This window comes from Marmota monax, unplaced genomic scaffold (assembly GCF_021218885.2).
Source record: "Marmota monax isolate L192 unplaced genomic scaffold, Marmota_monax_Labrador192_F-V1.1 WCK01_AAM20220418_F8-fsc00073, whole genome shotgun sequence".
In the NCBI taxonomy this organism is placed as follows: Eukaryota; Metazoa; Chordata; class Mammalia; order Rodentia; family Sciuridae; genus Marmota; species Marmota monax.
Genome location: NW_026692846.1, coordinates 9134243 through 9161179, shown reverse-complemented (window position 1 = coordinate 9161179; position 26937 = coordinate 9134243). Strand labels below are relative to the sequence as shown.

Here is a 26937-nt window from a genome sequence, read left to right as displayed (position 1 = left end):
GTTGTTGACTCGTGCTAAAGATTTTCTGTCCCACTTCTTATGCCCAAATGGAGGAATTGTACCACCGAGTTTCTCCTCTGGCTTCCTGGTGTTGTGAGCATGCTCTCAGCCTTTCATCTGTTCATGAAGCCATTCATGCATGCATCCACCCATTCCATAAACATGAAACCAGTGACTCTGTCACCGTGCTAACTACTAAAATATGACCAGAACATTCTCCATGTCCTGAAGAAGACAGGCACATAAGTAGACCTGCTTTGCTATGTGAGAATCAAATGAACTGTGCTTCAGAGCTGACCCAGTGCTGTCTCCAAGACATTTGTAACTATCTGCTAAGTTGAACTCTGACACTGGGAAAGCCCGGCAGCAGAACGTGTGACCCTGCAGCTCACTCAGGATCCCTCTGGCCCCTTGGTTCATGGCTTGCTCCTGCTGTTTGGCCATGAGCTTCCTCACTGAGCACTGAGTTAATGTGTCCTGTGAAGCTCTCCATCCTCGTGTCCCTTTCTGAGCACCAGCAGCCTCTAGGTGCAGGCCTAAATTGGCTGCATCTTAGCAGAATCGAAATGTAAGGAGCTGTCAAACTTTGTTTCATTTCCTGGACTGTCTGAGCACCAGGTCTACGCCAACCTAGACTTAGGGACACTGTGCTGAGTCTAGCATGGCATTTGCTCCATTTCGGGGACCAAAGAATGTAAAAATGAAAAAGAGGAGGAGCTGAGGAGGGCAGCAGAGAGGCGGAGCAGCACCTGGGTGATGGTGTGGAAGGTCCTCTTTGTAAACTGTGAACACGCTCCTAGATCAGAATTTTTGAAGGCTTAAGCATGTCACTCCTATATTAATGCTTTCTTCTCCTAACCCATCCAAGCTGAAGGAAGATTCCTTTGGATGGGCTAGAGGTATCTCCTAACTGGATTTTCTACTTCTTCATCAAACACACTTGCATGCATTGACTTGGTACAGACCCATCGAGACATCAGTCTCATTTATATGGCAATGGTGTGTATGATAACAAGTGCTTACATACATGTTTATAATTATGTCTGCAAAGAACTGAGACGCATGTGCTTTGGGACTCACAAGTAAGTCTTGATTTTGATAGGTGCCTGCAAAATATTGACTCACTTGGGCATTTGTGGCTCAAGATGAATCTTATTCCTTGAGAGTTACCCTGCTTGCTTTTTTGTTTGATGAGGAATGTGTTCCAAGACATATAGCCTTAAAAAATTATATTTCTTCTTCCTTGCTTGACTCACTCCACAAGCATGTGGCTGTGTCATTCCTGCCAAATGTAAGTATGCCGATGGTCACTAGACAAACAGATGCGAATATACCAGTTAAACAAGTACTGCCTTAAAAATGACTAAGTCACATGGCATCTCCAAATTTACATGAACCTATATGCACATGTCTGGTTTGTCCTTTCAAAAATAACTTACCTCATTTCAGAAAGAATTGAAGTTGTTTAGTAAAAAGAAAGTTTTCAATAGAATAATGATATAATTAGTCCTCAAAGACAGGGCAGGGAAATATAAAGTTTAGATAGAAAAAAAATTACTAACAGCAAAAAAGTGAGTTGAAAGGCCTAACATGATATGAAATTTCTCCTTAATTCCTGATAATGAGATAGATAAAGAGAGACATAAGCTACAACTCTCAGAATTAGGTAGAAGGCAGCATGCTGGAGCTACCTAATAACAAAATTGCTCTGCTTGGGACATTGTGTGACAAGGGGTGTAGATGGGCAGTGACTTCTTCAATGCCCTCGTTGGCTAGCGTGACTTGACTTGCTGGCTTAAACACTCATGTGCAGATCCCCCACACCCTACAGGGGTAGAATTCATAAGTCTACTTTATTTTCAGTGATTCGGAAATTTGAGAAGGTTCCAGATTCGAAGGTGATATTTAATACCAATGCTCCTGTGATGGTCAAGTCCAAAGTTCCTGGTTCTGAACCCTCAGTGATGCAGTGCTTGGCAGGTAAGGGGAGATGGGGAGACAGGCACGGGGTGAATTGTGTAGCAATATGCTCTGCTGACGTTGGCAAGACAAACCAGAGCAAAGCAGTACTAGAATGAGAAGATACAACTGACCAAAAACATTAAGAGCCAACTGGCTTCTGCTAACTAGAATTATCTACTGACCGCCAAGAGTTATTCTTAACTTAGGGAACAGAAATAAGTGAACTTTGTTAATTATAGAGCTACTTGTCCAGGTTGGGACATGTATCTGTCTCTGGAGAGTTAGAGAGTTAGTAACACCAGTTACAGTTTATTGACCTTGCATCTTTCCAAGGATGACCTCCTAATCCTGTTCTCACACATAAAGGAACCATTACATCCCTAGAAAGAGAGGAGAAAAACAGGCACTGGGAGCAGAAGTGACTTGCTTGTCATACAGAGTTAGCAAGTGACAGAACCTACATCCCAGCCCGGGAGCTGAAAGCCTGCCATCAGCCATGGCCTTTCCCCCTTGCGGGATCGCACCTAGTTTAGTTGTTGAATACTTAACTCCCTGATAGGACTCTGTTTAGGATATTTGCTCTGCTATGATAAGCACAATCTACTGTTGGTATCACAGACAAGCACAAAGCATGAAATAGAAGCTGAAAAAAATGTTTGTGGAATGAGTGGCGCTGGCACTGACTGTGTGAGCTGGCTGGCCAAGCAGTCTTGTCCTGAGCAGGGGCATCATGCACATGGCAGTGCTGACACGCTGTGACTCGGCTAGAATGAGCAGCAAAGCAGTGGCTGGGAGGAGAGAGGATGCGGAATCGTGTGCATCAAGACAGGCAGAGGGGAAGGGTCTGCCTGTCAGTGCAGGAGATGGTCTATCCCGCTAGCCAGGCTCAGGTGCTAGAATGTGCCAACACAAGCAGGCCCCAATCTGAGCAGGATGACCGTGTCAGGAAGGTCTAGAAGACAGTGTTCCACCAGACTCAAGAGAGCAGGCAGCCCAAGACGGGTGGGGGTCCAGGTGCCCAGCCTGGCGTAGTCTTCCTGGCTGCCATAGTGAGGCACCACAGACTGGAGCCCTTAAATGACCAAACTGATTTTCTCACAGTTGTGAAGATCAGAACTGAGAGCAAGATCTTGCTCTCAGTTTCTCCTTGGCCCTTATCCTCTCGGTGTCTTTACATGGCTTTCCCTCTGCCTGTGTCCGGGTCCCAGCGTCCTTTCCTTGTAAGGACACAGGTCATATTGAATTAGGCCACCCTAATGATCTCATTTTGCACTTAATTACCTCTTGAAGAACTTATCCCTAAATATAGTCACATTCTAGGGTTGGCACGTCAACATTTGAATGTGGGAGGGGGATGGGTGGATCCCATACCAATCATCAAGAAGATTCTATGGAAGGTCAAAGGGCCATCCAAGAGGAAGGAAGCAGGTATGGTAACAGTGCTGTGCTGGGTGGATGCTAGGTTGGTGTGAGAACCGGAGCTGGGAAGAAGGCCAAGGACCCTGGAGAGCTGCAGCCTGATAGGGAGTAGGAGGGGTGGCCTGGCAAGACACCAGGTGACATGTACTCAACCAGCCACAGCAGAGTGCTGATGGTTATAGTACCGACTAGACTCTTCCTGCTGTCTTGAGCCACCTTGTCCTGGGCCTGAGGCCAGAAACTACGTGCAGTGAGGATCAAGGTCACTCAGTTGAAAGAAGAGCTAGGCCAGGGGCAGATGGGCCAGGGTGAGGTACTGTCTTTGGGTTCTGAGTGGGCCAGGTGGCCTGTGGGTATAAAGACACCTTGTGCTTCTTAGAGCCTGGTTCATGAGGACAAGGTAGCTATACCACCCTGGGCGGGACAGAAAGCCCAGGAAATCCACCTTCACGCCCGAGGCTTGGCAGTGGGGCCAGAGCTTGTGAGCTGTCCTGCTGGTGAGTAGAATAGCACCCCAGACTCCAGATAGTGCTGTGCCTTGCCTTGAGACAGCAGGAGGACAGCATGGTGGGGAGGAGCAGGGCATAGATGCAGGGTCCCTGGAATGCCGCCCACCACCGCTAGCCATGTGCCCTGCTGAGCATTGGCCTTCGTCCCGCATCTCTACAATTAGCTCTTACCAATGCTGGCACCCGTGTGAATAATACGCGGGAAAGTGCCTGGTGATGACACACTCATTTGTAAGTTGCTTTTTTGACAGTTAACTGATTTTTTTTCCCTAAAGCCTCTTATCCCTGATAAATCATTAGTTGCTATCATTATTCATGCATTTTACACAGTTGAATATGGCTCAAGTTTAAAGAACAATTTTAACTCCATTTATCCACTTACTTAACACACTTTAGAACCTTCTATGTGCTGGGCAGCATGCTTCATACCTGTGACACAAGGTGAACAAAAGCAGCCAGTTGTCCCTGTCCTCATCAGTCACAGGGCCTCCTGTGACAGGATGGCACTTGCTGAGAGCAGGTGGCCACACTGCACCATCAAATCCCCCGAGAGCCACCAGCCCTCAAAGCATAGCCCTGGATGTGGCTGTGACCTCAGTGGACACCTGGGCACGGGTCCTCAAGGGGGAATGGCAACTGGAGTGTCAGGAGCTTCCTGTAGGCATGTACAGTCGAGTAACTGGGATATGAAGTCTGGCTCTACGCCTGGCAGATTTGTGATCTGGGTTGAGGACCTGAACTTAATTGGTTATGGGCAGGGTTGGTGACTTGGTCTCCCAGGGAGCACCAGCAGGCACGTGAGTGCTGCGTCTGCAGCAAATGCCTCTTGCGATGTGCATTTGGCTGTGGGGGTACGTGTGTTTGGGTGCGCACTGGGTATGGTGTGCGGTCTGCGTATTTGGGAAGTGTGCTGGGGTGTTCTGTGTGTCTTTGGGCACATGTAGCAGGGGGAGGCTCGACATCTCCTGAGAGCAGGCGGTGACTGGCTGTGTACTTGCAGATTGTGCGGAGGACCTGGCCTGTAGCTTCCTCGCAGTGCTTACAGTGGGGTCAGAGGTCTCCTGTGATTTCTATGGTTGGACAAGTGACAACTTTGCCTGCACAACTTCTGGTCAGGTGAGGAATGACAACTGCAGGGTGATAGCGCTCCTTGACTGTCTTGGGTCACATGTGCTCTGATGTCAGTCTGAGGGCCCTCAGGTGATGGGAAGGGAATGTTGGCAGCTGTTCCTGTGTTGCTTCTGTTCCTAAAGCCCTGATTGTGGGACATTGAAGCGTAGGCCTAAGGCTGACTTAGGGTGAAGAGGTGTAAGGAGCAATGTCATTTCCTCAAGGGTCAGAAGATGCCCCCGCCAGGGCCATATACTCCCTGCTGCCCACCAGGTGGATGCCCTGGGTCATCGTGCAAAGCCCCAAGTCCCTGGATGCCAGCAGTCCTTCCTATTGCAGAAGTAAACATGATTACAGTTTGAAAGTTTAAGAAGCTAAATATTCATTAGAACCACATGAAATTGCTATTTCTTTAAATCAAAGCTGGTAGAAAATTAGAAATGTTACATGGTACCCTCAAATTAGGATAGAAAGGTATCCAGTAAAAAGCAATAGACCCCTGCCCTAATTTCCTCTCTTGTAAGCCCATGTGAATCTATTTTGCTTTCTAGTTTCTTACAAATTCTTCCAGAAAATGTCTACATATTTTAAAGAATGTTTTTATTCATTTATATGCTCATATTTTATAATTTTTTTACTTTGATTTTCTCACTAGATTTAGCTTTCTGCATTTAAAAAATTAATCTTCCTCTTTTGAGGGGCAGCATACCAACTCACCCTGGATGTACATTCTCTATTTCACATGCCCCTAGTTCAGGACATGTAGATTGGTGGCAGTTTTGCAACATCACAAACACTGGTGCATTACCTGCCCTGTGTTAGAATATGAGAATGGATGTATAGGTTTCATCCTGGAAGGAGCATGGAGCTGGCCCCTGGGTTTTTGGGCCTTGAGCAGGGGTCTTCAAGTGTGAGACAAAGAGAGGAGACAGGGAGAGACATAGGTTTAAATCCCAGCTCCATTTATTGCTTGCTGCTACTTAGTCCCTTGGTACCTCAGGTTCCTCATAGAATCTTGGATGGTAGTGTCCCCGTGACAGGACCATTGTGAGGACTGAACTAGGTCTCACGTGGAAGGTTTCTGCTGCAGAGGAAGCCCTTGGGGACCATTATTGTGATTGTCACCATTGCTGTTAATGTTAGTGCCCCTATCAGGTCAGCAGGAAGTTCATGCTGACTTTAACGAGGTTCCTCTGCAGGGCCCTGTGTTCCTAGTGTGCTCCTAAGGCATGTGGGGGCTTGGATGTTGGCCATGGCTGATTGTCCACCCTGAATGTGGAAGCCCACAGTCCTGGGAGCTGCCTTAAATCTCAGGCTCTGCCGCTTCTGGTTTAGGCTTGGGGTGTGGAGGGGCCTCTGCCAAGGCAGGAGCCCCAGTATATGGGGTTTGTTCTCCCTGGAGCATCTTGCTGTCCCCTGCCCCACTAAGGCGTGGCCTCTGCTACTACCAGGGAAGGACTCCTACTCCTCTGGGTTCCTCCACTTAAGTGCCTCTCAGGCCTGTGGCGATCCTTCCCTCTGTGCTCTCCAAGGCCCCCCCTGTGCGCCCTGGTGACATGAGGCTTACTGAAGAGCAAGGACAGCTGTTGCCCTGTACCAATGCTTCCCAGTGGGTCCCTGACCTTAGCCCAGGACCAACAGTTCCCACAGGGAACTCAGAGCCTGGCAGCAGGCGGGGGGAGGGGAAACACTGATAATGAAACACAAATGGATGGAGTCAAATTTATCCCACTGCACCCACACCCCCACACCACCCACATGGCAGAACTGCTCAAAACAGGCCAGGAGAGAGATCAGAGACAACCAAGAATGGCCAGACCTCTGAAACCTGACCTTAGCATTTCCAAGCTTTCAAAACTTTCCCAGGAAGCTGCCACACCTTTTCTTCCCTGGATAGAAGTCGTGCGCCTGAAGGCCTCCCCTGAACTGGCTCCTGCCTCTGTAACCCTCTCATCACTACCCTTCACTGTACTAGTTCTTAAAACACCTGTGGAATTCCAGGTCTCCATGTCTGCCATTTATTCTGCTTCAAATTCCCCTTATTTCCTTCGGCCAGCCCCTACTCAGACACCAGAACCTCACCCAGATTCACTTCTGGGAAACTTTTGTTGTCTTGCTTCTAATACAATGTATCATTCTCTCCTTTGTTATTATGTCTTCTCTAGTTACCTGTCTCTTTGTGGCTACATTCTGAGCTGGAATTTCCTGATTACTTGTCTGTCTGTTCTAATAGACCAAGAAAACTAAGGCCAGGTGTATTTATCTCTGAGACCCTGGTGCTTGGCCACAGTTAGGGTGTGATAAATGAGTTTTGAATTGGATGAGTAAGTACCACAGGACGACACTCAGCCTCTCTCCATCTCTAGGAGCAGGATGCTTTGGGGAACTCAAAGGAAGCCAGCATTGGAAGCCTCAGGTGCCAGGTGAAAGTAAGGAGCAGCGGCAATCAAGATTCTCTGGCTGTGTATTTGAAAAAAGGTAGGTTGATGAAGCCGATGGCCGGGGCCCTCAGTCTCCTTGGTCAGGTTTGGAGCTCAGGGCAAGTGTCCCAGGGCTCCCAGCAGCTGTAGGCTTGTTCAGGCTTGCCAGCTTGGGTACAGCTGGATGCAGGTGAAGACCACGTTGGGTCAGGCCCTGAGCCTCCACTGACCCACAGAGCAGCCTTCAGCCATGGCAGAGACCACCATTGCCATTCCCCCACTCTGGCCAGAGTCCCAGCAGGGTGCATTTAGCAGGGAGCAGATGATCTCCTCCCTGACTCCAGGCACTGAACCCCACTTCTCTCCCTTCCGTCCTGCGGCACACTTGTCCCAGCTGCCTGCTGTGAACAGGCAGTTCTCCCTCCAGCGGCCACCAGGGTTGTGCACTTCATGTTAATTTGTGTCATTAGATTCAATCAATCTTTGTCCCAATCCGCAGGGGTTGCGAGTCTGATTCCAGCCTGTGTGCCTTGGTGCCAGCCCTGGTGCCAGCCCTGGATGCTGCCCGTGCTGTGAGCAGCCCTGGCAGGGTGGGCTCAGCTCCCTGAGCGGCTGCTCCTGGGCCTTCTGACTCCCACAGCTGCTCCTCTCCACCCTACCTGGACACTGCCGCACCTTTTCCTCCCAGCCAGGCCAGACCTGGATGGGCTTCCTCTCTGTGCCCTGGATCAGGGACCATCTGCATTTGCAGAATGCATGAGTATTGCCTGGGGTACAGGCTCTGAGCCAGTAAACGAAGCACACTCCCATCATGTGGGCTTCTCCAGCAGGCCAGCCTGGGCACCTAGGGAGGCCCTGTCTCAAAATAAAAAGGGCTGGGGTATAGCTCAATTCTTGCTTGGTTTGTGGGAGGCCCACTACCAGAAATAAATTAATTAATTACATTAAATAAAAAGAGCAGTGCTTGGCACATGGCAAATATTTTAAAAGTGTGACCCATTTTTGTTCTTGCTGAGAAGTTTCCTGATGTCCCAAGGCTGTGGCTGTTGACCAGAAGGCAGCCAACACTGGCTGGTATCGGGACTTGGACTGGAAATGAACCGCTGTCCTTCTCTGGGGTCTGCAGCTCAGGGCAAGTGACCCAGGGCTCCCAGCAGCTGCAGGCTTGTTCAGGCTTGCCAGCTTGGGTATAGCTGGCTGCAGGTGAAGACCATGCGGGGTCAGGCCCTGAGCCTCCACTGACCCACAGAGCAGCCTTCAGCCATGGCAGAGACCACCATTGCCCTTCCCCCTCTCTGGTCTTCCTTTCTCTCAGTGCCTCTGTTCTGACTTAGCAGACAGTTTCCCTGGGGGACCAGAATCTGACAGAGTCTGTTTTTTCTGATCCATGGCCAGAGTCACTAGGATTTCTGCCTCAGTGTTGATTCTAATTATTCTTACCATCCATTTTTTTTTCTTTTAAAATAACAAAGCATAGAATTCTTTTCTAAAAATAAATACCAAAGTAAACAGGTAACTGCTACTAAAAATGTTCTTTAAAACCATAATTAACCTTTTATCACATTTTTTAAAAATGCAATTGTATTTCTCAAATGTTTGTTATTTTGTTCTTTCTGCCCTTATCTCCTGAAAGTCTACACTTTGGGAGGCAGATTACAAGGGAACACTGGGAGGCCCTCCTTGTTGCCAAACTAAATCAAGGGCAGAATTTAGTTGGCTTTTTTCGTTTTGCTTTGCTTTTTTGTTTAAAGCAGCAGTTGTGCAGAAGGAGAAGGGCGTCTGCACACAGCCCATCTGACTATGGCTCCCTCCACCTTCCATCTCTGCCTCTCATCAGGAGAAACTCCTTAACATCACTTGAAGCTCAATCTGTTTTCTGTAGAATGGGAATAATAAATCACCACTGAGCAGGAAAAAGGGCAATTTCTGAACAGTCCTTGGTATCTGGCAGGCAGGTAATCATGTCCAGTCACATCTTCACCCTATGTGACCTGAAAGATGGGACCACAGACCCATAGCCTGACCTGCCCTCCAGTGCTCTCCCCTGTGTACACCTCCGTGATGTCTGTGGGCCTGGAGGCTGGAGGAGGAGCCATGTGACCTTTCAGAACCATAGGAGAGTCCTCAGAGGTTGTCTAGACCTGCCTGGTCTCAGAGGGGAGGTCCAGGAGGAGGAAGTACCTTGCTGCCCACTGCACCAGGCAGAACCTCTGTGGAATCTGTAAGACCTCCGTCTCTGGTGCTGTGGTCACACCTGTAATCCAGCGACTCAGGAGGTGGGAGCAGGACAATTCCAAGTTCAAAACCAGCCTCAGCAACTTAGCAAGGCCCTAAGCAATTTAGAGAGGCCCCGTCTCTAAATAAAAAATAAAAAGGGCTAGAAATTCGGCTCAGTGTTTAAGCACCCCTGGGTTCAATCCTCAATACCAAAAAACAAAACAAACTGTTAAACAAAAGATCTCCCTGACATGCTCCATCATCTAGGACTTGACACGGTGTGGGGCATCTCAGCACTGACCCGTCCTTACCTCACGACTGGGTGTCTGCTGTATGCTAAGTACCATGGGGGCACCATGGACAAAACAGAATCGCTGATTGACCAAGGAGTAAATTCAGCAACAAGACCATTTCAAAGGACACTGCTTAGAGAAAAATGGGACGGTGGGGTAAAGGTGGGCATGAGCTGCTCTAGGTGGTCATGGAAGGGACCTCAGAAGAGGAGGTGTTGGAACGGAGACCTGCAGCTTGGGAAGGAGCTCACCACACAAGGATCTTAGGGTAGGAGGTCCTCCGTGCCACCTGCCCTGCGTGGAGGATGCCAAAGTCAGCTGAGACATGGACTTCAACCTCAGGCCAACCGCACTCTCTGAATGGTAGTCAGTGGTTACACGTGACCACTGAGCATTTGGAATGTGGCTATTACAATAACTTCGATTAGGTGAAATAGACATTTGAGTTGTCACTTCTGACTGGTGACTCAGGATTTCTCCGGGAGCCACAGGCTGGCAGGGGAGGCAGACACTACCCCAGGTAGCTTAAATGATGGAGCCTTTCACAGAGCAGCCAATGGAATGTGAGGAAGGTGGAGGGAGGGTGAATTCTAGCAGTGACAGCCCAGTGTGACCCTAGGTAAGCCGGGCCTCAGGGAGTGGCTTTGCCTGGCACGGTTGGAAGACCTCCAATGGAGGGGTTGAGCGCGCCTACAGTACTTGGAAGGAGGCAACTCTGGAGTAGGCAGCTCAGAAAGACCAGCCGGGCAGGAACCAGGTGCGGCTCATTGCTCAGGGATTTTCTCTGGGCTTTATCTTTGTATCCACTCAACATCCACAAGGGTTAACATGATCATTCCCCTTGCTCAGGCAGGGAAGCTGAGTCTCCAAGGAATGAGGAGCTTGCTTGGCTGGGTGCTGCTGGCGTCTGCCCTCAGGGCAGTGGGATTACACCGTGGGCTCCCAGCCGCCTCCAGGCACCAGCAGCATGAGCCTATGCCCCTGGGCTGACTGACGGGAAGTCAGGGAGGGGAGGAACCTTCGTTCTGGTGTCCCTTTTGCCACACACCAGCGGAAGGCCTTGGCAAAACAGCTCACATGTAAAGGCTGTCTTACATGTAAATGTAAAATGGGATAAGAACAGGACAGGCATTTTGACTGCACTGCTATACCTGAAAATCTTCACACTGGCAAAATGGTGCTCTAAACCCTAAAATTGACAGGGCTCATGGGAGAGCTGGTTAGCAGCAGGCAAAACCCAAACCATGCCACTCTTCACCAGAGGACCAGTTTAAAAACATAATTGACATTTTACTTGAAATGCCAGCATAGTTTTAACAGAGATGTGTTGAATTCCTAAGATGCTGCAGACAATGTGAGAAGGTGAAGCAGCAGAAGGGCAGGGGTCAGGGAGGGGCAAGGATGCTGAGTTGGAGAGGCAAGGGCTGGTCACAGAGCAAAGGGAAGAGGTTGCATTTGTTCCTTGAAGGCAGAGTCCTGGGGCCACTATGAGGCAAGGCGATGGCACTGTGCCCCATCCTGTGTGTGTGCAGCTGCGTGTGGGCCACGCTTCTCTGCTGATGCTTGACGACACCAGGCAGTGGCATGGGGGAGCAGCATACACAGTGCCTGTTCACAGATATTCCTGGGAATAATAAAAGCAATGTTCCCTTCAGATCCTCCCAGGCTGCGGGGCGTTCACCAGGTCTGCTGGCTGTGGGCCGCAGCCTCACCTGGCTCTACCCTCTTCATTCACAGTCAACTCCAGAAGTTTCATGGCACAGACAGCCTCTCGCCTGGCCCACACGCTGTCCCCTGCATGCCCAGAGCCGGCTCACCAGCTGGCCTCTGAGATCAGTGCTCTGCTCCACTCTGCAGGTTCGGAGGTCTTTTATCTCTGTTCTGCCCTTGCCCAGGCCAAGAGTCCTCCACAGTGGCCCAGAAAAGCTTTGAACTCACCGGCTTCCAGAACACGCTCTCCGGATTGTACAGCCCTGTGGTGTTCTCGGCCTCGGGAGCCAACCTCACGGACGTGCACCTCTTCTGTCTTCTTGCCTGTGACCAAGATTCCTGCTGCGATGGCTTTGTCCTTTCACAGGTCAAAGGAGGTGAGGCTGCTGGGAGTGCTGGGGCCTAGCCAGGGACAGAAAACATGGAGGGACGCACAAGCCAGGACATGAAAGTTGGGGCCTGGCTTGGGGAGGTGCAAACATCAGGCCACCACACCTGAATAGTGGCAGCACATGGTATCATGGCCAGGCACTGACCCCTTCCTCGTGGAGCACACTGTGCCAGCCTCTTCACACTGAGACTGTTTATTCTCTTCTGTAGCCTTCAGCGTTACAAACCAAGATGTGAGCTCTGAGGGGTTCGGGGAACACCTCACATCCAGGAAGGCAGTGCTTGGGCTAGGGCAGTGGGGTGGAGGTGGGGAAAGGAGGCATGGCCTCCTGAGGAAGCCAGTCCAACAGGATAACAGCCATGGGGATTGGGGAAAAGGTGTGAAGACCATTCTCGAGTATCTCACTTATTCCTTGCCTCTAGAGTCTGCTCATGGGGCAAATCGTGGACACCAGGTGCTGTGTTTAATGATGGAAGAGGGAGATTCAGGGTGGTCATAAGTTCCTTTGGGGTACACTAAATTTGAAACACCTTTGAGATACCACAAAACATGACCTAAGCTTTTGGGTACAAAGCTCCAGAGCTCTGAAGGAAGTCTGGGTGGGAGGTGTTAGCGGGTGGGTCGCAGCACCGTGATGGTATGAGAAGGTGTGGGTGTGGATGGGTTTTCCTAGGAAGAGAGAAGTTGAAGGGGAAATGAAGCTGATCCTAATAAACACCCACAAAAAGGGTAGAAAAACTGCATAGAGAACAAAGGAGCAGCCAGACAGGGGAGAAGCCCAGGAGCTCCATGGTGGAGAACCTGGTGGGAGAGGGCGGGCCACAGAGGGGGCTGATAGCCTCAAATCAGCTGAGAGAGATCTCAGGAGGGGGTTATTGGAAAATGTTGGAGTCAGGTGGGGGGAACAGGCATCAGGGTTAGAGTAAAGAGATCCCTAAAATCCCTTCTAGGTTTAGTACTCCATGATTATGTGATGTGGATTCCTGTTAGTGTTTATGTAGGGAAAACACACACACACACACACACACACACACACACTCTCCCCTCTCCTGTGTATGGCTTCATATGTTCCCATATTTAGCAACCCTGTAATTCCAGCCCAGGCTGCCTCCTTGAACTAAACATGTCTTTGGTAGACACTGCAATTTCCCCAGATGCTCAATTGCTTTGTGGACCATATGATCCTTCAAGTTGGAAAGGCTGATTTGCTTTTCCTTAGGATCATATATGAAAAAATTATTTTGTTCCATGGAGCAGCAAATCCTTTTTCCACCACACTTCTGGCTGGCAACTTGCTTGTTGCTCTCTGGGCTCAGCCTGTGCCCTGTAGCTATGCTAAGCTGAACAACCACCAGCCATGGTACGTCCAGCCCTCTCCGAGGGCCACATAAAGTGTCAAGCAGATGTCCTCCTCCAGCTCGTCCAGTGGGCAGATTTGGAGTTTTAACTACAAAGCTTTGGCTGGGTCTGCTGATGACCAGGAACAGACTCCCACTGCATTCTCTGCCACAGCCTGAATAGTCATTTAACTTTCTGGCAGCTTCGCTCATGACTTTCTGAAGGGCCTGCTGGCTCTCCCTTCCATCCCCCTGTCTCTTCTCCCTCTCTGCCTCTGCAGGGCCCATCTTCTGTGGATTGCTGAGCTCCCCAGATGTCCTGCTTTGCAATGTCGATGACTGGACGGCCTCGTCTGAAGTTCAGGCCAATGCTACGTGTCCTGGTGTGACATATGACCAGGAGAGCCACCAGGTGACATTTCATCTTGGAGGCCAGGAGTTCATGAAGAGTAAGTCCCTGCCTTTTGTCCATATTCCTTCAAAATGCCTCTTGCACCCTGTGAGAGCTCTGTAGATTTCTTGTGCATTCTTTCGTGCTCTGGAAGAATTGCCCCTTCTGAAAGGAGAATGGTACCAATAATGCTGCTAGGAAATGCCCACATCAGCTCAGCACATTCCAGCCAGGCAGCAGCTGAGCTGCTAGAGGCTGGGCAGCCGGATGGGCAGCTCTGCTGGTCTCTGCGGGCTCCCTCAGAGTCCAGGTTGGATGGCATTGCTGAGCTCGTCTGGGCCCAGCTAGCAGGCCTGGGCCTTTGGCAGGTGGGTCTCATCCTCACTGGGATGAGGTTCTTCTCTTCCTGTAGGTGGCAGAAGCAGAAAAGAACAAGGAAGCAGAGCCTCGTAAACTCATGGCTTCCTACTCTTTTCTACTCTGTCCTAGTCAGCCTGTCTTTTCTGCCTCATCTCCCTGCATAAACCAAGTCATGTGGCCAAACCAGAAGCCAGGAGGCAGGACATGTGCTCTGTGCCTTTTAGTAGGAACAATTGCAAAGTCACACGCAAAGTGTGTGGACATGATTGAGGTGAACTTGCAGACCATTGTAACTCACCCCAGACTCCCTGCTGTGGGTGAAGAGACTCCAGGTGGCACCAGTGACCGTTCTGCCTAAACACAGCAGGGCTCAGGGTGCAGGAGTCACCATCCAGGTTCTCCTTCCCTATCTCTCCTTCGGAAGCTCTTGGGAACTTTCTTTCTTCCAGGCTTTTGAGTGCAGAGCTAGGAGGCACCCTGCAATGACCAGTCTGACCCCTCATTTCACAGATCCTTGTGGTGAGCACCTGGGGCCCTTGGCCTGTCAGGTCTCCTGCCTCTCCCAACCCTGAGCTGCATCTCCCCGTAGATCCCCATCTGGACAAAGGGGCTTCCTACTCTGTCCTCAGACCAGGGCTACTCATGGGGCCAGGAATGGCATGGTCAGCAACTAGGTTTGTCATACAGCCCTCCTGGGGACCTAGGAATCTGTGTTTCAATAAGCAGTCCAGATAATGCCTCTGCGTGCAATGTCTGGGCCACACCAATACCCAGAACTTTCCTTCCAACTCCAAGAGTCTGAGTGGTGAGGAGAGCAGGGGCCTAGCTGCTGGCTCCCCTCCTGCAGCTCCCAGGGGAACCCCATCCTGCTCCCTCTCCCTTCCTTCCTGCTCTGTCTACCCACCAGCACGGAACCCAGAGGCAATGCATGCTCCCTCCCCAGCCCTGTGCTGTGAGATGGGTGCCCTGGGGCTAGAGGGCCAAAGGAGGCATCCCGCAGGTGCTCCTGGGGCTCTTGTCACTGCAGGATGTGGTCCCCAGGTTCTCCGTATTCTAGTGGTGGAGGGCTCCTGTCACCTCCTCCAAGTGCCCTCTTGATTACTGGAGAGCACACTGCTTCCTCTGCTCCGGCACCTCCTGTGGCCCCTCCCTCCGATCAGGCCACGCCCTCTGTTGTGCCTCTGTCTGTCTGTCAGCCCTTTCCTGCAGTGAGGAGTCCTAACTTTGAAGTCCACTGTGTGATCTGAGGAAATCAGTGCATCTCCTCTGGCCCAATTTCTTGTCCTTGGAATGGAGTGCTGACCATGGCTGGTCAGTGTTGCGGCGAGGTGGAGGTGGAGGTGGAGAGGGAGGAGGACAGCAGCTCTTCCTAGTAGCGCCTGGCCCGGTGCTTACTGTGGGCCGCTCCCCCCAAGGCCACGTGTGTGCTCACATGATGTTCTGAGGGAGCTCCCTTTCTACCTTTGTCCCCATCTCACAGTGTGAGACCCTGCAGTTCACAGGAGGGAGGCAACTTCTGAGGGCTTCAGAGCTGGGAAGTGGAGGAATGGGAACCAGGCCTCCTGGCTCAGAGCTGAGGGGCAGAGCCACCCTCCAGTGGCACCCACAGGCAGCACAGGCAGAGCACTGTGTGCTGCCTGATATACAGTGTCAGCACAGGTGACACTGTTGCTATTTAAAAAAAAAATTCTCACTTGCTCTTCGTAATATTTTAAGATCTGGACTGTGTGAGATTAATTTCTGGAATCACACCACAGAGCATAAAACCCAGCATGGATGATGTACATAGTATCTTCTGGGTGCACAGTGATCAAAGCCTGGAAAAAATATTGCAGAATTTGTTGAAATTCCATGAGATTTGAATAGTTTCTTTTGGGGTAAATAAAATCAAAAAGCTTATTTATATGATGGTCACTAAACATGTGGTATTCATTACTTTAAGAGGTAGCCCAGGGTGAAAACAGACATTTCAAGAAAGACATATGATATATTCATGGCAATAAATTCATAGCAAATTGCTTGTCCCAGAGCATGTGCTTGGTATGTACCCAAGAATGAAGAATTTGCCCTTGCCTGGCCTCTCTGCAAAATACCAATTACTAAATGACTTTTCTTGAAGACTTTGGATCTTTTTAGTGACCTTTATGTGTGTGTGTTTTCTGGGATGAGAGCAAGGCTTAAGAAAACTGTTCTATTATGGGGATTTCAGCTAGCCTGAGGTATATTTGGGGTATTTCAAACCAGAGGTCGCCTTTATACCCAGACTGATCAGAAGGCTACCTCCAAATGAGAACAAGAGGGCAAAACCCCTTTTCCACAATAAAAGGTCAGTATTTAAGTAAAATTAACTGCTGGGACAAGGAACACAGGATTTAAATTTTTACTGAAGTGTTAAAGGCTAAGAGCAGATACTGATGAAGGGAAAGAGAAATGAGGATTCCAGAGATACAAACAACTGAAGGACAGGGCGTAGGATGGATTGAACGACCACGAGGAATGAAAAGCCAAATGAAACAACAAACAAACAAAAATGACAAACTGTCCTTTCAGAGTTGGTTAAGGCTGGTCTCTTTCTTTCCATTGAGCAGGATGGGCGGTGTCAACCCTGCAGACCCCAGGATTCGAATTGCATGGCGAATGCTTGCTCAGTGTGTGGCCTTCCCTGGCCTTGCCAATGCCAATGTGAGGAGGAGGAGGAGACTGCTGCCTCGGGGCAGCTGGGGAGGTGGGGGGGGGGGGGGGGTGGTGCACACAAAGCCCACAGAGCAAGGTAGGAAAGGGATTCCAAGCATGGTTTGGGTTTAAAATTCCTGGAGCCGAATCCTGCTCTTGCGCCACAGCTCTGTGAGCTTATCAAGGCACTGACATACCCTGAGTCTTAGGTCTGGATCTGTGAAATAGGGGCCCTTCCGGATCACTGAATGAGGCATGCATGCTCTGCAGGGGCTGGCATAAAAGACACCATTTCCTGAGTCCCTGGTGCCTGGTCTCCCCCACTGTCCATTGCCCATCCCAGAGATGCTCTGCAGGACATCTTGCTTGTGCCTGGGGTCAGAGTCTGGTTCAGCAGATGGCCTGGCTGATGGAGAAGTAGCATTCACTTCTGAAGCATATCGAATTGGCTGCCAGGGGTAGGAAACTACCACCCAGAAGACACAAAGTTCTATGCATCAGTATTCACAGAATATGATGCAAAGACTTTCATGTCCACCAGCAAAGCTGGTCTTTTGCTGACCTGGGAGGCAGATGTGACCCAGGATGTAGTCGGGGTGGTGGCACACTTGCTTTAGGAAACTCTTTGTCTTGGTGCGGTGGCTGGGCTCAAACCTTCAGAGTGGGTGAGTGGCCAAGACAAGAGGAAAAGGTGTGGTTGGTCATGGAGGAAGCAAATTGGTGACAGTCCTTGCAGGTGGCCACAGCTGTGGTCTCTCCTCCATTGCTCATGCAGGGAATCCCTGCCAGGTGACATGAGACACCAGCCAGGTACCAGGTGGCTGGGGTGGTTTCTATTGTCAAGGAGCTCCCAGCATAGTCAAGCCACCTTAGTGGACCGCAAAGGATTGCAGGAAAAAAGAAGGCTCCGTTAGCAGCTTCCCACCATCCAAGCCCCGTCCAGTTTCCCTGCCCCACTGAAGTTCAGGGCTGCCTTGTAATGCCAGCCCACAGCAGACAGATACACCCACAGACAATCCCACGAAACACCTGGAGACGATTGGACTCAATGTGGACACCCTGTGGGTTTTCTCCTTCCTGCCATCAGGGACGGATGGGGCCGAGATGAGATTTCTGTTCATCTTGTTCCTAAATGGATGTGTATTTGAAGAGGGGGATCCACCCAGGGTCTGCCTCTCCCATGCTTCCCATGACGTCTTTGACCATTTGTTGCTGTTTTGATTGACCTTCTCATTTCTAAGAAAAAAAGCCTTAGATGGCCTGGGCTGGATCACTGACCACGTCTTGAAGTGCAGAAGAATGAGAGCCAAGCTCCCCTAAAGAGCTCTAGCAACTCATATAATTCAGGAGACTCAGAGGATATCAGGGCAGGCATTGGCCATCAGCTGTAAACAGAAGATGGGCATTCTCGGTGCAGGCACGCCACCCTCCCGCCAGAGGGTTCAGGGAAGCCTCCAGAAGCAGGAGATGCAGAACCAGTTCTTAGATAATGGTGGAGACTGAGATAATTCAAGAAAGGGATAAAGGCTATAGGTGGAGAGAAAAATTACATGCACAGATGGGGAGCCCTGAGAGCAAGCATTGGGTGTGATGGGGCAGATCATCCATGAGGACAGAGCTGGGCACGAGCTGCTCAGAATATGTAGAAGGAGAAATAATCTCTACTTCATCAGAAGAGACTTCTGTAACGAGACAGGTCAACAAGAGAAAAGCAAGCTTGTTAACGTATCTGTTTTATATCTACCTGAGGGACAGGGAGGTGTGATTCTCAAAGAGGCTGTGTTGAGCTCCAGCACCCAGATGTACTCCTCAACAAAGAGCACTCTTGAGAGGAGTCAAAAGGCAGAGGGAAGGGCCTTGAGTCTCGAGAGATTCACCCATAAATGAGGTGGAGGCCAGCTTGCTAAGGCTGTGTCCTCTGCTCTCCAAGACCCAGAGGTCTAAGGCTCTTCTCAGCATTGACCTCTGTGCTCCCAGGAGAAGGGGGCCTTTGCAAATACGTGTCCTGTTTTAGGCTTCCAGTCCCCTGTGGAGACCTGGCAGTCACTTTAATACTGAAAGTCACTAGGGGCTGCTGCTTTCCTGTGCTCATTACAAAGAAGCTTCCTAGGGCACAAAAGCCTCCGTAGCTGCTGGTTAGGGGACCTGCTAGATGGCCAACATGCTCAGGTCCATGTGCAAATTTAACTGTGCTCCCCTGGATTCACCTCCCTTGAATTGTGTTGCGGTGAGTACCTGTCTTCACCCTGGGGTGAAGATGCCTTATTTCCTGGGCCTGACGAAGCCTTGGGGTGGACAAAGGACGTAAGTGGGTCTGGAACCTACATAGTGCACTGCATTCTGGGCCCAAGCATGACAGCTGTGTGCACCTGTGTGGCCACCCATTCTTGGCTGGGTGTTGAGGGCATCTGTGATTTTGCACTTTATGTAAAGCAGGCCACACACCTGATGACAATAAGACGGTCCAGACGGAGTAAAAGGTGCCACAGCTCAGGGGGTCAACAGGCTGTGGAGAGGCCAGGACCCTCCTCTGGGAATCCTGGGAGGATTATTGCTCTTTTCAAGGGGCCAGCCTGAGGGCCCACCATCTAAATGCCCCACAGCATCCCATGGTGAACTCGTTCCTGAAGTGGTCCTTGGTTTCAGTCTGGGATTTAAAAGCACCAAAGCAGCTTAGGGATAAGAAGTTCTTTAATCCACTCTTATAGGTTAAGACTCTTAACACACAGTCTGAGTATTTTGAAAACTCAGTTTACATCTACATCACCAAAATAGGTATCTATCTTGAAAGAATCACTATATCAAATAGATTTAGGTATTAAAAGATCTAAGAAAACAAACTCTCTGATTTCTGTTGTGACAAGGACCAAAGCTCCACAGCCTGACCTGTATCATGAGCACTTGATGGCGTCACAAGGAGGGCGGGACAACAGCACCAGCCGAGTAGCTGCTGCCACTCTGCCGGGCCGCTGCAGGGAGCATGGGGTGCTCTCCTCCGCAGTGTGCAGAACAAGCCTCCCAGTTTCAGAGAGCCAAGGCTGGGGCCCAGATAGCAGGCTCACATGGGCTCTGATTCAAGAGGGTGAGAGAATCCTGAGCGCGTCCTGTAAGAAATGTGTTACCCTCAGGTCCAGGCCAACAAGTCCTGGGGGCATTATTTGCTTCGCTTTCTGCAGCATGATCTAATGGGAGCACAGCTCAGGGTCTGCCCCCCCTACCCCCCTGCATGGATGTGATCATTCTGGGGAAGCGCATCACTGTGACAGCTGAGTTTTCCAAGTAGTTGAGGGCATGTCTCTTTCAACACAAGAACCTTTAGATTATCTACCTTTGGGATGGACAGGATTGTGGGATTTGTGGTCCTCGGTGCGTTGGTTAAGAACATGGGCTATGAAGCCTGACACCTGGGATCTGACCTCTGGCATTCACCTCCCTTGATTTTGGTCTCTTCACCTGGAGCCTGGAGAACTTTCCTACAACCTGGCCATGAAGTTTAAATTGGGTGATGTGTGGAAGGTGCTCATTACAGTGCTGGGTAAATGGCCAAAACTGCTCATCTAGAACAGGCTCCTAGTAATAATTAGACACAGTTGTTCATCTCTTGGTGTCCCATCAGTCAGCCTTCTACTCCCTCCAGGTTCTTGGCTCTGAGCCCTTTCCTCAGCTTTCCCTGTCTTGGCAGGGCCTGAGGACTGCAGGAGGCAAAAGAGGAACACAGGACTCAAGGAATGGTGTGAAAACCCAGTCTTGTTCAGGGTGGCATCGAAGGGAGCAGTGTTTGCCAGAAAAGAAAATTTGATTAGTAATGAATTAAATGATAGTACCTGCCAACATTTGGTTGCATGTCAGTGAGGACCCAGAAGAGAACAGCTCTACATCATTCTGTCCTCATTGGAATGAGGTAGAGGGGATTGGTAGGTGCCAGCCCACTCCTTGGTAAGGAGGAGCTAAGCAATGTGGAAAACCCACTCTCGTGTCTCCTGGGGATTTGTTTTCTATAGGCCAATCCCAGTGTCCTAAGCCACAGGTTTGGGACTCCTCACCAAGAGTCCCTTTGGTGCCCTGAGCAGAACACTTGAGGTCTGAGCAGCTCTGGTTCTGTACTCAGGAGCAGGAAAAGAGCTCCAGGAGGCTTTGGGGCCACACTGTGGGGGAAGCTGGGTTCTCAGGTCCAGGGGAACTCTGAGGGGAAGGTGGGACACTTGTGGTGATCGCGGGTGTCTAGTGAGATCAGGAACGCACAAGCACATAAAAATGGCACTCTTCCTTGCAGGTCTGGTGCCCCTGGAAGGAGCTCAAGACACCATCACCATATTCCAGCAGGTTTACCTCTGGAAAGGTAAGCTGAGTGGTGGTGAGTGGGACACTTGTTCCCTGTCGTTAGCCCCACCCCTCGTTCACAGGGCGCTCTGCTCCCTGTAGAGACAGGTAGGAGTGTTTTCTAAGGAGTGTTGTCTGTGGGACAGGAGGCCCAGCTCCTCATTAGGTAAGATCCAAGTCTAAATGGAAAGTGAACAGCGTGGAAACCCAAGGAAGTATGGCAGGGGAACTCTCAGTCCCTGGGAGATGGAGTTCACTGACAGGCTGTCCTGTATCAGAATGGAGGGTGGAGGCTGCCACCAACCTCAGGAGGCACTCCTCAAGGGGACTTGCCTCTGTATCCCTCTCCACAAGGCTCAGGGCAGGGGACCAGGACCCCAGGAGAGTGGTGCCATGGAACTTTGTTAAATGTTTTCAAATTACAATGTGTCTGCTGACCACGTTCTCTGCCTCCAGGACCCTAAGTGGTCTGGGATACACTATTTCACCCTCGAGTCCCAGGTTTCTCAGGAGGAACATGGGGATCCCATTCCTTACCTTCTCAGGGTGTTGCAACACCAGTGTTCATGAGCATTCTGCTCCTTGTGCAGCACGGTGGCCGTTGGTGGTTTGCTGTTGAGAGCTTGGCTGAATCTGGATCAAGGCCAGGGAGTGTGGGCCTGGGCTGCACATCTGTTCCAGGTCTCATCTGCAGCACCTAGCTGGGCCCCATGAACGTTTCCTATACTCCTGCCACCACGGTTTATTAAACCAAAGGAATGTCCCTCCTTCCCTTCCTCATTACAAGCACTCTTATTCCTTCTAGATTCCAACATGGGGTCTCGGCCGGAGTCCATGGGATGTAGGAGAGATGTGGAACCAGGGCCAGGATTTCCACTGGTGACAGGTATCGACCCCGGACACACTAGAGTGCGTGGCTATGGGGATAAGGTGGCAGCACCGGGGCCTCATCCATGAGCATACCTGTTGCTGTCACTATTCCGCTCTAAGCTTGTGACCCAATTATACACTACACAAATATGGGGGCTCAGATGGGCACATGGCACAGACAACAGGGCAGAATCATTGCAAATTTACTACTGTTTCTAGAAACAAAAACAACAATAATAAGTAACCCAGAAACAAATCTACCTGCATTACAGAGCAAGGCTCAGCCTCTGTGGTCAGTGGCTTCACTAGGTCAACCCTGAGGAGTGAAAACAGAACATAGATATTCCCGGACTGTTTGATGAGTGAGATGGCCAGGAGATTCTTTTGAAACAGTCCTGACATGCAGTGGAAACATTAATAGGGTCAACACAGTGCAGTGTCTGAGACTTCTCTGCCTCCAGGACCCACAGTTGCTATTACAGAGGTGGAGCTGAAACTTGGGAGTGAGGGGAGGAAGGAGAAGGAGAGAGTCTTAGTCCATTTTGTGCTGCTATAACAAAATCCCACCGACTGAGGTACTTTATAATGAACAGATGTTCATTTGGCTTATGGTTCTGGAGGCTGGAAATCCAAGACCAAGGGGTCACATCTAGTGAGGGCCTTCCTGCTATGTACTTACATGGCAGAAGGCATCAGAGGAGCATGAGAGAGTAAGATGGCGCAGAACCTGATTTTATAAGCCATTTGTGGGGCACAGCCCTCATGGCTGATCACCCCTCATCCCGCCTCATCTCCCTGCATTCTTGTACTGGGAATTAAGTCCTAGGCACTTGGACACTGGGGGACATGTGCTCCATAACAAAGTGAGGCAGATCAGTCCTCCAGCACAGGGAGCTACACAGAGCGGAGACTAGCTCTGGGGCCATGGCGTGGCTGCATGGCTGGGGTGCTGAGTGAGATGATGCGAGAATGAAAGGACGTAGCCCACCTCGTCTCCACATCACCTGGTGCTCAGCTCACACCTGAGAAATGGCGGCCGTTCCTTCCCTGTCCCGAGATTCCGTGCAGCTCAGATGGCATGATACACCTAAGGCCCTGAAATCAGGCTCCTCCCACAGGAATGGGTGAGCCCTCTTGGGTTATTCAGCACTGGAGCTGCTGGGAGCTGTGAGGAGTGGCTCCCAGCTCAGAGTGGGTTCTTGGTCAGGGGACCATGTTCAAATCCTACTCTGTCTCTGCCTGTGGAACTCTAAGTGGGTCGGTCACCTTCTCTGAGCCTCAGTTTCTGCATCTGTAAATGAGAATCATGACCACAGCACAGGGCGATTTGGGAATGAGATGAGGTAATTCTGTAAACCACCATGACGCGGAGCACATGCTCATGAATTGGCGCTTCTCGTGGGCTATGATGGTGTGTTGGGGTTATGATGCTGGCAGAGAGCCTGGCTCACAGCTTTCAGCCAGTGCTATCCCCTTCTTCTCTCTTCCTGTATTTCCTATCAGACAGCAGATCCCAGGGTGGGATAGGAAGGAGGGGCACAGATGGCGTTCCTGTCCCAAGCCCCCTCGGTGTCCTTCTGCCCCTTCAGAGGTTTTCCACTGGAAGCTTCAGTTTTGCCAGCAGGGTGATAGGGGGGTGGGTACCTGCTCAGGGGACTTTCCCCTGCCTGTCCTCTTGGCTAGGGCCCTCTTTGCCTTATCTTTGCTAGTAAGTTGGCAAATCAGCCTTCCCAGAGCACTGTGTTGTTCCAGGTCACCTGTTGCTGGCCGTGGCTTTCCTGCTGAAAGAGGCTGAGCAGGAAAGGCTGCAGGAGAGTGAGATCGCCTTCCTGCCCAGCCTCCAGGGTACCAGGCTCTGCATCTGGGGCTTTAGATACATCATCTCACAAACATTACCCTAACTCTGCTGGCTGGTGTTCCCATCTCACCAATGAGCAACCAGGGCTTCACAGTGCCCCTTACAGGTGGCCCTGCAGCTCAGGTCAAGGTACATGTGTATGCAGTGGTAGCACTTGAGGGCTTTTTAAAATCCACCCTCAAACACTGCCAAGGCCACATCACGGCACTCTCATGTGATTCCCGCAGGAAGGGCCCATCCTCCCTCTCCCCTAGGAGGGGAGCTCCACGTGGTCCTCACCTTGAGGGGCTTAGGGCCATTAGACAGAGCTCAGCTTGGTTTCCCTTTCGCAGTGCTCCCGTTCCTGAGTGAAGGGAGACAAACACCTGCAGGAGAAATCCCACCGAGGCAGGGCGCAGGCTGCCTGCGTTCATGTTCTGGTGTCTGTGGGAATGAGTTCTGTGATTCAAGGTGCAGGAGGAATCCCCCTCTTTCTGCAGCAGGTTGCTGCGGTGGGTCTGCATGTTTGAGATGAGCATGAGAACATGACAAGAGCAGACCCTGTTGCAAGCTCCCCAACCCAGAAAAGTCTGGGCCCCTCTTTGACTAGAGAGACTCATTGTCGGTTTCCTATTCCCCAGACCCATAAAGGCCAAGGACCTCGACTCTCCTTCTTTTTCAGATTTGACAGCAGAGCTTTTCTCCCCTGTGGACCTTACCCAGGTCACCATCAACGCAAGCCAATCCCTGCCCAGCCAGCAGTCCTGGCTTTTCAAACGCCTGTTTTCCGCCCCGCAGGCAGAACTCTGGTGCCTCTCTCGTGAGTATCCTCAATCCCAGTCCTCCTCCTTCCAGACCCTGTGGGCACACTGCAGGCCTACTTCAACCCCTGCTGGGCACAGAAAAGGTCAGACTCAGAGAAGATGACCAGGGGCCGCTGTCCTCCTAGGAGAAAGAATGGAGCTAAGGCCTGTCCCCCAGAAACTCAGTGTGGTCCTTCTCTGTTCTGCTTCAGACCTAGTGTCCATCTGTCCATCTGTCCATCCATCTATCCATCAGTTCTAGGCCTGGCATTTGACTTTGCAGATTAAAAATGTATATAAATAAAAGAAATCAGCAAAGTTCTTTGCCCTCACAGGTGAGAATGAGCTCACAGATGGACATGGGTGTGGGGACAGGGAGGTCATTACAAAGCTGATTTTACAGTCCCGTGGCCTCTGGTCTGCAGGTCCTCAGTGCTGTCTTTCACCTCTGGTATTGCTGAGTGTGGGGCCCAACCCTCACTCCACCTCACTCCACTCCACCTGTCTGTCTTCACCCAGGGCCGTGTGGGCCCTCTCCAGCCAGCAGAACCCCAGTGTTTGGGCTTTTGTGTTGTGCCTTACAGACTGGACATCCATGACTGCCCTGGGATTCTGCCTTAAAAAGAGACCCGACCTGCCTTTTCCTCCCAGAGGATCTTTAGGGGAACTCCCCTTGGACCTCCTAAGGACTGAAACCCGCTCTCTTGCCAACAGGCTGTCTCCAGGAGCCTGCTTTCTGTCAGCTGGTGGAGGTGACAGACAGGGCACCCTTGTACTTCACCTGCTCCCTCTACCCAGAGGCCCAAGCATGTGATGATGTCCTAGAGTCCAGCTCCAGGGGCTGCCGCCTAACCCTGCCCCACCAGCCAAGTGCCCTATTCCGGAAGAAAGGTGAGCACTTGGTGGGGTTTGCATGACACGGATTTCTAATGGGCTGCTGCCTCTGTGGTTTTAGAAATGTCCAGGTTAATTTATTATTTTCTAAAAAAATTAAATTGTTCATGCTCCCTGTAGAGATGTAGAGTGATCCAGAAATGCATTGCATTGACTTGGAGAGGAGTCCTGCTCTGGAGCCCAACTCTCAGAGAGGGCCACAGGTGGTGTACTCCTTAGCTGGTGCTCCACGTGGGAACTGAGCCTCTCCTGCTCTTTCCTCCTCCCACTCCCACGTTTTAGCTCCACCTCAGTAATAGTGGCTATGAAAGGCAGGACTCGGCCACAGAGAGCTTAACGCGCCAGCTGGTGATTCTCTCCAAGGACATCAGGGAGGACATATTTGTTCTTTTTCACCCTGTACAGCCTCTATTTCCCTCGATACTGTTCCCTTCAGTTCCTCTTGTGTCTTCTTTGTAGGAGGCCCTTCTCAGGTGTCAGGTGGCCCCTGGTTTTCACAAGAGGCCATGAGACAATTGGAAAGTCTGACAGTTCTGAGGGAGCTTGTCTGTGGGTTCTCTGAGGACAGTGTGGTTGGGCCACCCATTGGGACATGCCTCCTGTCAGCACCTTTAGGTCCTTCCTCCAGGAGAGTACCTACAGGGGCGTGGATAGGTGTGGCTGCTTGGAAAGTTGTAGTAGTCACATGGAGGTCACGTGGAGGGACCTCCTCTTTTTACTGAGGTGTTCATGTGTCCACTCCCTGGGCACCCAGGAGACCCTGTCTTCTTGCTCTGAAGGAAGAACCTTCCATCTTCTCTCGTGGTGGGCAGGGCACTTCTCAGTTGGGGCATACAGAGGAGGTGCCTGCAGACCAAGTTCTATGATTTATTTTCAGCTCCTCCCTGTCTCAGTCCACTTTCTCCCCTGGCTGCCAACACCAGGGTCGTCTGCGAGACCAGAGGCACATGGACCTGTGTCTCGGTTCCTCCCACAGGAAAGTGGAGTCTGCCTTCTTAGATCTGAGGAGCCAGAAAAGGTCAAACTGGGCCTTCCAGCCCCCCAGAGGGCGTGACTGTGCTGTGCCCTCACCCCTCTTCTCTTTACCCTCCTGGGTTGCTACCTTTACAAGAATTCCTTCACTGTTTTTAGTGAGATTTGGGATGAGCACTGAGTGTAAATTCATGTGTTTACTGTGCCGTCGTCTTTAAGGGGAGCTGGGTCTGGATTTTTCTCTTGACCTCGTATTTCCACAGGTGTGACACATTTCTCTCTCAATGCTGTCATTCCTTTCTCATGCAGTTGTCCTGGGAGAAAGAGTGAAGAACTTTTACACTCGCCTGCCATTCCAAAAGCTGATGGCCATTTCCATCAGAAACAAAGTGCCCATGTCTGCAAAACCCATTTCCGACGGGTGAGTGGCCCCTGCCTCACCCAGAGTT

General features: G+C 50.8%; 1 protein-coding gene across 1 annotated transcript in view; it reads left to right on the top strand.

Annotated features, from left to right (window-relative positions):
• The window catches only part of Tg (thyroglobulin), a 219550-nt gene that overhangs the window by 63361 nt on the left and 129252 nt on the right, over positions 1-26937 (top strand). Inside the window, exons 23-32 of the mRNA XM_046449068.2 lie at positions 1864-1980; positions 4891-5006; positions 7367-7478; positions 11826-12017; positions 13650-13817; positions 21066-21131; positions 21918-21998; positions 24502-24639; positions 25337-25513; positions 26798-26909. Coding sequence (XP_046305024.1) covers positions 1864-1980; positions 4891-5006; positions 7367-7478; positions 11826-12017; positions 13650-13817; positions 21066-21131; positions 21918-21998; positions 24502-24639; positions 25337-25513; positions 26798-26909 — 1279 coding nt within the window. The remainder of the gene's footprint in view (positions 1-1863; positions 1981-4890; positions 5007-7366; positions 7479-11825; positions 12018-13649; positions 13818-21065; positions 21132-21917; positions 21999-24501; positions 24640-25336; positions 25514-26797; positions 26910-26937) is intronic.